The sequence below is a fragment of the Microtus ochrogaster genome, chromosome 5 (genome assembly GCF_000317375.1).
Source record: "Microtus ochrogaster isolate Prairie Vole_2 chromosome 5, MicOch1.0, whole genome shotgun sequence".
Classification (NCBI taxonomy): Eukaryota; Metazoa; Chordata; class Mammalia; order Rodentia; family Cricetidae; genus Microtus; species Microtus ochrogaster.
This window is the reverse complement of record NC_022012.1, coordinates 26,347,162-26,358,908: the sequence shown is the minus strand read 5'-3', so window position 1 is coordinate 26,358,908 and position 11,747 is coordinate 26,347,162. Positions and strand designations below refer to the sequence as shown.

Below are 11,747 nucleotides of genomic sequence, written 5' to 3'. Positions count from 1 at the left end.
TTTCCGAAAGAACATCCCCATTGTCTCAGTGTGTGGGTGCACCCCTCGCGGTCCTGAGTTCCTTGCTCGTGCTCTCTCTCCTTCTGTTCATTTTTCACATTAAGCTGCCAGTGACTTATCACTAGAGCAAAGTATTTCATTTGATACCAAGAAAGAATGTAGGGGCCAATACACTTGAAAAAGAATCAAGAGGGAGCAGTGTAACCTTCCAGATCTCAAAACTCAGTGACGGATTCAAACAAGGTAGTGTTAGCAAGGCTATATAATTCAGAAGACAAAGCTACTTTACAAAGCCATGGACATATGAACATGACTCATAATGGGGGGAGGGGTCCCTAACTGATCCATGTCAGTATAGTATGGTAATTAAAAATACGTACCAATTTGGCATCAAGTACTTATCAACAGAAAAGAATAAAAGATTTTACATCAATCAGTAAATATCAAAATATTACAAATATTAAAATATCAACTATCATTTATCTCAATTCAGAATGTAGGAAATAGTTAAAATATACCTGTATACTGCCAAATTCCACGTTCTCATAATGAAAATGTGCACATTCAGCCATCTTTGGGAAGTGTCCCTTGGTGAAGGGTAACCTAAAAATACATGAAAATAAATATGAAACAAGATACTTGACTACTCAAAATTAATATATATATATATATATATATATATATACATATACACATACATACCATGGATTTCAGAGCTCATGCAAGCAAAAATGCTTAATAATAAGCACATGCATGTGAGCCATAAACATTCACAAAAACCTTTTTAGAAACACGTGGAACCAGATGCATACTGCATTGAATGTGTGGATAGCAACCAAAATTGAGACATTGTCTCTTAACCTTGCCCCAATCTGACGCTCATAGAAAAGCCAGACCTTTAGCAAACTAAATGTAAACTGTCTGCTTCTGCAGAGAAGCAGAATTCACAACACAAAGCACACCAGACTTTACCTGTGGATGTTGTCACAGCCCATCAGTCCTGGAGTGCTGGACCTGGGTACAGAACGAACATTTTATCCTCATCTTGCCCAGCCTTACACTTGAAGCTTATTTCCCTGTTTAGCCCTCCTTTATCAAGGCAGAAGCTGGATTTCCGGTTAAAACTATGTAGGAAAGACTCAGGTGTTTCATGTAACTTTCAACTCTAGGTTAGCTTTTTCAGGCTTCTTAAGGGCAAGCCTAGGATTCTGTAATTGAACCAATAAAGCTGATTTTCCTTAATAAATGAGATTATGCATTAGAGGTACAGAGGCAGGTCTAGATGTTCCTGTTAGACAAATGAAATTTAATAGGCAACAATGTATACAGAAGAAAAATCAAGTGTATTTTTAGGAAATAAGTTATATAAAGACCTACTCAATTCAATCCTGAGTTACAACGTAAGGCTTAACAGTATAAATTGTTATATGCATAGAAAGATAGAACTGACATTCATTTGTAGCAACTTGTTGGAGTCCACTCCTGGCTGTACTTACTTCTTCACATGCTTAACCTTCATGCTTGCTGTACTGCCACAGGCCTTAAGGGAAAGCTCTCCAGGGATCTCTGGGACATCTGCTCCTCTTGCCTTAGAAAATAAAGAAAAGGAAAGCTATGGTGATTCTGTTAGTATTGAGACCTCTTTTATAAAAACATGTTACAGATAAATTTTTACTGTTTCTTCTGAACCTGTATTAATAAGAACATGTTTTGATATAATATTCCTTTAAATTGTGAAATTACTTGACTTTTAGCTATTCAGAATAAACTAACAAAAATATTAAAATTAAATACCTGAGTTTACCATATAAGGGAAAACTTGCTGTAAAAACAAAAATTTTCTAGTTCTTGTCATAAAATTCTATAATCAGTTATTAGAATTCTCAGTACAAACTAAAATCTCTCCTAGGAGTTATTGGAATGAAACAATCTTGGTTACATTACGATTATCAACAAGTGTTAAAAAGGGTATTATGAATAATGGAACAACAAGCATTTCTCACTTCAAAAGTTTCAGTTTCCTAGCTCAAGAATCACAACCTTAACTAAATTAATTTTTTTCTTATAAAAAAACTAGTCAATATAGTTTGGATAATGTTAAAAATGTTTCAACTACATGAGGTAACTGCATTAACCTATAAGAATTGATTCTTGGTATATTACCATTTAGATCTATTTTTTTCAATTTTTTTTCTCCTTAGCAATGTTAACTATTAGTAAGACCTGCTACAGTCAATCTTCTTAGATGTTCCCCTATTCTTTTCAAGGTTTTCAAAACAAGAAAGAATGTATACTATATTCTTCTGTATTTTTTTATTTTGTGTGTGACAGAGTGTATGTGAGTGAGGAAATACACGGTTCACCCATCATTATGATGTTGTACTACTTTTATCTCAGGTTCCAGCATTGGTGAAAAATACACTGTCTGATGACTTTCCCACCATTGCTGTCTATAGCGCTGTCATCTCTTGAATCCACCGTTTGATGTTTCTGGTCATTGTGAAGAATTTTACTTTGTCATTTTCTTCTCTACTCTATTACAGAAGGCATATGAAAGCTACGGAATCAATGAATATATTCAGTGAAATGACAATGCAGACCACAAAACCAATGTCTCTAAGTTAACAAAACAAAACAAACAAAAGCCCTAAACCTTCTAGAAGAATGATGCAATCATTTGAACAACTTCACACAAAAACTGGGTGAGGAATGATTTCATTGGGCACCAGTCCGTAGGTCAAATGTTGCAGAACTCAACTTGCAGAGTTCACTTGCCTTTGCAGTAACCTTTACTGGACTGTGGCCATGTATGGTCAGAGTTGGGGAGCTGGCTAGACACTAATATACACCAGATGGCCCTTTCAGAAAAAGTCTGCCTACTTGTCTAGTATGAGATCTCCCCCATTTTACTTGTCTAAATGCCTTTATTTTGTTTGGTATTTGGAATAACTGATGAATGCTGACAACTGATAAGACAATATCTGGGATCATAAAATAACTTTCTAAATAAGGAAAAATCAATACAAGGTCCAATAATACAAGAGATTTATGAAAATGGTTGAGTGGGTCCAAATGGCAATTGGGAAGTAGATTTCTTTGCTTTATTATTAGGAATATGATAGATGGCCAGCGGTGGTTTGAATAAGAATGGCCCCCATAGACTCATATATTTTTATGCTTAGTCACAAGGGAGTGGAACTCTTTGATAGGATTAGAAGGATTAGAAGGTGTGGCCTTGTTGAAGGAAGTGTGCTACTGGAGGCCATTTTTAAAATATATACATAAAAGCAGGTTTCTTTTTACCAGGAATCTCCCTTAATCTGCCCCAAAGGTCAACTACCTTGCACTAGCTGCATCTAGTTCCTGGTCAAATATGAACAGCCTGTATCAGTTCAAAGACCCCACCATGATAACTATCATACAAAATCTTCCTGCTTTTCTGCCCCCTAAGAGAGAGCCTTGGCAGTTTAACATCCAATAAACCTTTCTTCCTTCCAAGGCAATGGTCTAGTTAGGAGGTTTCACTACACCCTCCTTACATCTGGTGCTGAAACCCAGGAAAGCCTCTGCTTACCCATTAACAATCCTTCTGCTTACCATGCCAAAATCCTTCTGTTTAGGACAATATCACCAGTACTGCCATTTGAAAGGGGGGGGGGCACTTTAGACCTAAAAACTAGTATTCATGATTTAGGAAGAATTTTAAAGGTCAGATTAATAAAATATAACAGAAGGATAAGACAAGGCTTCAACCAGGAAATCTAAAGATAAGGTCTAACAGCCAGTAAAAATGTGAAGCACGGCTAGATGCAAATAACTGCCACAGAAACAGAAAGGATCGTGTGGGATTCTATCATATACACAAAAGAATGCGGATACAAAAAACACATCCTCATTGCAGGATTTCATGTACAAGAGGAACAGACAACTGGTAGAAAAAGTTGACTGAAAGGTACACAAGAGGTTTCTGAATTTTATATAACTTTCTATATTCAAATCTTGATCTTGTTCATACATGAAGAAAACAAGTAATTTCATCAATACATACACATAAGATTATGAGGGGCAGGGGTGTGCAGGTGCATACCTTTAATCCCAGCACTCACAAGGCAGAGGCAGGTGGATTTCTGTGAGTTCTAGGTCATCCTGAACTAAAGAGCTAGTTCTAGGACAGCCAAGACTACACAAAGAAACTCTGTCTCACAAAACAAAACATGTTACTTCTCCATATGTAAATTAGGCTTTCATTACAAGGTAAAGAAAAAGCAAATGGTGAAAGGGCAGACAACATTATAATAGAAAATTGTAGGCCACTCACAAAATAGTAAAACAAATTAATAAAATTACATCGTAATTAATGTGCTCTAGAGGGACAAGGATCATATAATATTTTTAAATCTATGCCTTGTCTTTCATTCTTGATTATAATTAAAGTGAATAGGGAAAACATTACAGTATAAACTTGATAAGTACAATTTATCAGATAAAACTCAACATGTTTTATGGCAATGATTGTGGCTGAAAGTTGTAGACCAAAGAAGATACTCTGCCCTCTCACATCTTACCAAGACAGGAATGGTTTCCTTTCTGCCATTTTCATCTTATATTGGCAAAAGTACAAACTGTCCATACAATGAAATAATCATGACTATAAAGCAATCAGGAAGATTCCAGCCTATTGCTGTGAAGTAGTCTGCACCAGACTACCTTAAAAACAGTAAGTATGAATATGCATGTTGTTCTACTTAAAAAATAGAAGAGTAAGCAAAAGCTAATTTGAATGTTTACCAATGGGGAGACAGAAAAAGGGAAAAAGACAGATTGTCCCTATTTTGAGATTTTTGAGGCCACAGAAGCAACTTAAATATCAGTAAAAATAAATTAAAATGGGAAAAAGCAGCACCCTCTAAAAATAGAGGATGAAATAAAAGAAATGATCCTAATTATATGTTAGTGGCTAAGCCCAGAGAGGGATTACTTCAAGTGGCAATAAAGTAAAGCAATATATCCCTACAAGGATTATTTCTTACAAGTGAAACAGATTGCCTTCTAAAAAAACTGACATTCCTGTTTTGAAACTAACAGAGGTAGAAGATGGGCCAGTGAGGTGGCTCAGCAGGTCAAAGTCCTGAGTGCAGAAGCCTGGCCACCTGAGCTCACTCCCTAAGACCCATTGTGGAAGGAGAAAAACAGCTCCTGAAGGTTGTCCTCAGACCTCCAAACACATGCCAAGGAGCACGTGCTTGTTCTTACATATACCTCACACACAAGCATACACACAGTAACAATTAATAAAATTAAATTTCGAAATAAAATAAAAATGGAAGAGTAGACCAAATAAGCAACTACTAATGTCACTAAAATACTAAGGTCTTCAGTGTAGGAAACAGTAATATAAAACTGTATAGAACTGAGTAGAAGTCTGTAGTCATTTCTACTGTGCATGTGATAATGCTATGTGTATGTTCACATACAGCTCTGATGGCATGACAGACCAAAGCAGAAGGCATAGAGAATCTCAGTCATGGCAAGGCTGACCTTGAATTGGTCTTCTGTGAAGTACCTGCAGATAAGGTTCTGAAATGAGTTCCATATGAACACAGATGAACTGAGAGCTGATTAAATATTGAAGGTAAAGTAAGTATCAATTACTGCACAAAATTTTGTAACAGGAAGGAAATCGTTGTCATGGGGCCTTCATTTCTTTCTCAACACCTTTAGTAAACAAATATAAAAACATATGACGTGTTTATCAAATGTATAGATAGAAGACCACTGAAAGGAAAAGTGACACTCAATGCTAAAGGTAAACAATTTCAATGAGTTGCAAAGACAAACTGAAATGAATGCCAAATTTACTAAGAATCAAATTTAAAGCCCTAAATTCATGGTAAAAGTTCTATTGTGTGAGGATGGGGTTGGAATATGATTTGTTTAACAAGAACTCACGTAACAAGAACTGAGGACAAAAATCTACAAGAAACTTAAAAATAAGACAAAGGGATTTCCTTCCAGTAAAAAACCAGTAGTCTTCAGAAATACACATCTACAAGACGAACATTTGCTGCTCTACAGTTTGAGCCAATCAAACCTTAAGGAACAATTGACCCATCCTACTAAAACATATTTTGATTTGGAAAACATGAAAAAACAGGAAGACATGTTTTGTCCTATTTTTACAGCTCCCTAACCCTCCTAAAATTACTCTAACATCCACCCTACTAGTGCAGATGACAAAAGACTCACTCAGGTAACTGACTGTGGTGACGATATATCCTAATAAAGAGGCTGGCAATGTTGCCTGGTTAACTGCAATGTCATTTAGCAGTAACACCATATACTACATCTCTGGGTGTGAATCTTCAAAATGCAGTAAACTCCATGTTGATGTGTACAAGAACATTAACAAGGATTACAGACTTCAAAATTTTTATTCTTTGAGAATTGTGTACATGAATACAATGATTTTTGGATCATACCCAACCCCCTCCACCCTTTAAACTTTTGAACAAAGACAAAGGAGAAAAATGCAGTATGTGGAAAGTGCTCAACATCTCACAAAACTGAAAGAAATCTGACCCAGCTGTTCTATGCCACAAAGAAGCCGAGGCCAAGAAAGAACAGCAGTTAGCAGTGCTAGGCACAATGCTAATTAAATTGGCAAGTAATCTGGGGATCTCCATACCCTTTAGTCAGCAATTCTCTCTCTAGAGAATAAAAAGAAAAAGTCATCATAAAGTTATTCACTAAAACAAAAAATATGAAATATATTTAGGACTCTATTAACTACAGAACTACATTCTACTTTATGGCACATTACATAATCATTAAATATGTTTAATACTTTTCAAGTTTTTTATTATTAGAGATTTACTTTTATTATCTTTAATCATGTGTATGTATGTCTGTGTCCATGTGGGGCTATGTGCAGGTGAATACAGCACCCTGGGAGGCCAGAGGCCTAAAATACCCAAAATCTCAAATTACACACATTTGTGAGCCACCATATAGTGCCGGGAGTCAAACCTGATCCTCTGGAAGAGAACTGATTAGCCAGCTGTCTGGCCCCAAAGCACTGTTTTTATGTTAACAACAGCAACATACAGAATACATAAATTATCCCAAGCAATTAGTTTCATGAATATTGATGGATTAAAATTTTTTGCACTATCTCTGTTTTTATCAACTAATATTAACATATATGGCAAATACATTATGATGTGTAAAAGCCAAAGAAAACATATAACACTGCTCTATGTAAAATTCTAAAACAAGCTCTTTTCCTACTTTTCCATTACTTCGTCTATCTGGGTACTTCAGTGAAGTGACTCTGCAGATGAAATTAAAGGTTCAGGTCAGTCAGTCAGTCTTAAAACACCAGCTTTATCTGGGACAGCAATCCCAAAGTAGATTTTCTCAGGCTAGTAACAGAAAAGAAAATAAAAAACAACTACTGCTAGCTTGAAGGCTGAAACGGTCACATAGAGTGAGTCAGGTCACTTAAAGAGCAGAGACAGGTTCTTCTCTGACCGCGTAGAACCACAAGGAACTACCTTCTGCCCACCACCTGAATGAGGCAGGAAGCTGATTGTTCATGGCATCTCCAGGTGAGAATTCAGTCCAGTGGATGCTGTTTTCTGTTATAAGGCCCAAAGCAGAAAACACTCCACCTGCCTAACTTACAGAATGAGAAATAATGAATGCCTACTATTTTCAATCTCTAAGTTTGTGATAAAACTACCTGAAAATAAGTTAGAAAACCTGGTCACATGTTACCATTTTCCACTTCTACTCTCTTAAGATTCAGTTTGTTGCATCAGCTTTATTTCATGCCTACTGTGTTCCCAGGATGTAGAAAGCTGAGACAGAAGGATCAAGAGATAGAGAGCAGACTGACCTATATAGCAAGAACCAGTCTGCAGTGGTTTGAATGAGCAATAACCTCATACACTCGGGCATTTAAACAGGTGGCCCCAGTTTGGTAGGGCTGTTTAGGGAGGTTATAGAACCTTTATGGGGCGGCGCACGGAAACAGGTCACTTGGGGCAGGCTGGTCCCACCTCCATTTCACACTATCCCTTTCTGATGTGATGGAATGTGATCGGCCAGCTTTCTATTCCGCTGCTGCCATTCCTTCCTTGTCATTATGGACTCACTCTCCAGAACCACAGAGAAAACCAACCCTTTCTTCTGTGAGATGTTTCTGTTCTGGTATTCTATCAAGGCAACAAAGTAACTAATTCACTGTCCCAAAAAGAAAAAGAAAATCACACACACAAACACACACACACACACACACACACACACACACAAACCCCACAAAGTACTACATGTATCTATATAATTAGATGAATGAGATTTTAATAAAATTTATGCTATAAAGAAAAAACCAGAGCAGTAAGATATCTCTGAAATAACATATGTTTACAGGTGCTTTTGAAAATAATGTTCCATTTCTGACAAAGGAACACGAGATAATAAGGTAAAAATCTCATAATCACTCTAATACCTTAGAAAATAAATATATTAAACCTAGAATATATTATAATAAGTAACACCATCATTGAAATGATGCACCCTTGAAGGATAAATAGGTTACAAAAAGATTTAGTACCTTTTGGAATATTTTCAGAAGAACATGAACACAAAATATACATATTTTTAAAAAAACAAAAACAACAAAACAATAATTTTCTTCACTTATTTAAGAGACTTCTCGATTTTATGTTCTCCAGGAAAATTATCACCAAGCAGTCTGAAGGAAAGAAACAGGTTTTTTAAGTCTGAATATCATGAGTTCATGTGAAAGTCTCAAGAAAAAAAAGTCACAATTATGTAAAAGATACACCAAGTCTCTGAATGTTGCCTATAGTTCTCTCCTAAAAGTCTGTTCAGCATTACTGAGCTGCATTACATTGGTAACGACCAGCATATTCACTAACAAGAACTAACAAATTCATTAATATGAAAATCTAGCCAGGAGGTGACGCATGCCTTTAAATCCCAGTATCCAGGAGGCAGAGGCAGGCAGATCAGTTTGAGGATAGCCTGTTCTACAGAATGAGTTCCAGGATGGTGAGGCTATCAGAAAGACCCTGTCTCAGCCAAAAGGGAGAAAGAGAAAGGGAGGGTGGGAGAGAGGGGGGAGGGAGGCAGGCATGCAGGGGGAGGATGGGAAAATCTAAGGCTCTGTCAGATAAATAATGGTAACTAGTATATTTATTTTCTAATATCTGGACACCACAGACCAGGCCCAGCAACACACCAGTCACCTAACTTATCTAGCATCATAAATAGACAAGTACTGAAAACCAGAAACAGGAATCCAAGAAGGCTGCAGGCAGGTTTAAGATCCTGAACAATGAATGTATAAGCCATACAAACAGTCCTAAGTAAAACACATTGCTTCAATTCAACTATCGACTTCTAACTAAAAACAAAAGGATGAGAAGAACAGAGTACAACAGTAACCGTGACACCTGAGTGTGATGGAGAAACAAGCTGCTCTCCAGTAGAAGAGTTGCCTTAAGGTTCACATCTACCAGAAACATCTCAGAGAACCAATTAACAGCAGGAGAAATTATTCAAAGGCAACGTTTAAAACAATTTGGGAAAATTATTAGCAAGCACCATTAGGATAATTATCACAACTCCTCTGCTCAGCAACAGCTGGTTAATCAACCTAAATTAGCACATTTACATATTAGCAAATTTATGCTTTTCTATAACTGAGCTTCATCTTCTCCATCTCTTTTTACATCACTCCACTGCCCTACTTGTTTAAAATAATTCTGCTTCTTCAGATTATATGTGATCCCAAAAAACACAATTTTATCATGCATTTTATAAAATGTACTAGGAAAATCTAAGAAGAGTACACTATCATCTTTACAGGTATTTTATCTGTGTGGGGGCGTGTGCATATAAGTATGTGGGGGGATTATAATGCTCTCACCTGCGTGTGCACGTGTGTAGAGACCAAAGGTCTCTCACTGGACCTGGAGAATAATGTTTCTGCTAGATGGACTGGGCAGCAAACGACAAGTTCCACCTGTTCTGTTTGTCTTAGATTAAAGTGAATGAGCCCTGGGTATCTGACCTCAGGTCTGCATGCTTGAGCAGCAAGCAATTTACCCACTAAGCCATCTTCCCAGGTCAAGATCCTTTGTTAAGGTAAATTTTTTTCCTTCAATGCTACTAAAAAGTAATGGTGATCAGTTCTATAATAAACTATATATCATGCATTAGATCCACTAACACACACACGCTCCAAAATTGCCTCTTCATTAACTATCTAAGCTTGCTCTGCTAGAAACTTTAAGCAATACAGTGGAAAATAGCCCAAGTATAAAAAGCTGCTTGTGAGAGCCCCCCAAAAAGTACCAGTAAGTCTCACTTTTGTTTAAAAAGAAATGGGGGGGGCAGAAAAAAATCATATTAATGTCTGTTCTAGTTTGTTGTCTGTTGCTGTGGTAAAAAACCAACTTAGAAAGGAAAAGGTTTCTCTCTTCTTACAGGTTACAATCTATCACCTAAGGAAGCCAAGGCAGAAGGTCACGCAAGAACCTGGAGGAATGTGGCTTACTGGCTTGCTTCCTCTGCCTTGTCCTTTCTGACAGAGCCCAGGCACACCTGCCTAGGGACAGCATCACCCACAGTACGCTGGGTTGTCACGTATTAACAAGCAAGAAAATGCCCCACAGATACACCCACAGGCCATCTGATCAAGACAACTCATCAACTGAGGTTTCCTCTTCCAGAGTGATTTCTCACAGACTCCACTTTGTGTCAAGCTGACAAAATTAACCTGTGCAAATGTTCAAAAAGAAAGATTGAAGAAAGTTCGGGGTTTTAAGGAAAAGGTCATTTCATTTGTATGAAGAACGGCAACTCCATTTACGAAACGAATATATACTGAAAACTTACTATGACTGGCACAGAGAATAAAGCAGTAACTAGACATAATTAAAGGCTCTACTCACACAGCTCACATTGCAATGGGGAAAAAATAATCACATAAATTTTCAGTATTAATAAGTAATATAGAGAAAATTAGAGCAGACTAATGTAGCACTAATTCTAATTGATCTTAAAAATAAAAACACAAATCCAGATATAGGGTTAAATGCTGAAAGATCATAGAAGCAGAGCAGACAGCCACTAGAGAGTTCTTACCTCTACCAATGCTCAGATAGAATAGGGTATCCTGTCTCTACACGTCCTCAGACTGGAGGCCATCTCTATAAAACCTCAAACTACATAAAAGCTCCCGTCTCCTACTCATGTTCCTCTCTCAGCCCAGCCATATTCACCTCCCTAGTGCTGGGACTAAAGGCATGTGATCCCAAATGCTGGAACCACCTTTGTGGTGCGCTCTGTTTCTCTTTTAGACAGATTCAATCTCACGTAGCCCAGGGTGGCCTTGAATTCCCAGGTGTCCGTCTGCCTCTACCCAGTGTTGGGATTAAATGTGTGTGCCACCACTGTCTGGCCTCTCTATGGCTAACTAGTGGCTAGCTCTACACTCTGACTCTGACTGTCAGACAAACTTCATTAAATCACAAACAAAGTATCACTACAGAGGGGAAGGTGGGCAGTGGTGGCACACGCCTTTAATCCTATCATTCAGGAGGCACAGGCAGGAGGCTCTCTGTGAGTCTGAAGCCAGCCTGGTCTACAAAAGCTAGTTCCAGGAAAGGCACCAAAGCTATACAGAGAAATCCTGTCTCAAAAAACCAAAAAAAAAA

At 37.4% G+C, this 11,747-nt stretch overlaps 1 protein-coding gene across 2 annotated transcripts in view; it reads right to left on the bottom strand.

Annotated features, from left to right (window-relative positions):
* The window catches only part of Arhgap32 (Rho GTPase activating protein 32), a 230,116-nt gene that overhangs the window by 116,537 nt on the left and 101,832 nt on the right, over positions 1-11,747 (bottom strand). Inside the window, exons 3-5 of one of the 2 annotated variants that reach the window (XM_013346244.2) lie at positions 1,497-1,588; positions 973-1,014; positions 519-603 (exon numbers count right to left, since the gene is read on the bottom strand). In XM_013346244.2, the coding sequence (XP_013201698.2) occupies positions 519-603; positions 973-1,014; positions 1,497-1,588 (219 nt within the window). The remainder of the gene's footprint in view (positions 1-518; positions 604-972; positions 1,015-1,496; positions 1,589-11,747) is intronic. The other variant, XM_013346245.2, reaches the window with a different exon arrangement.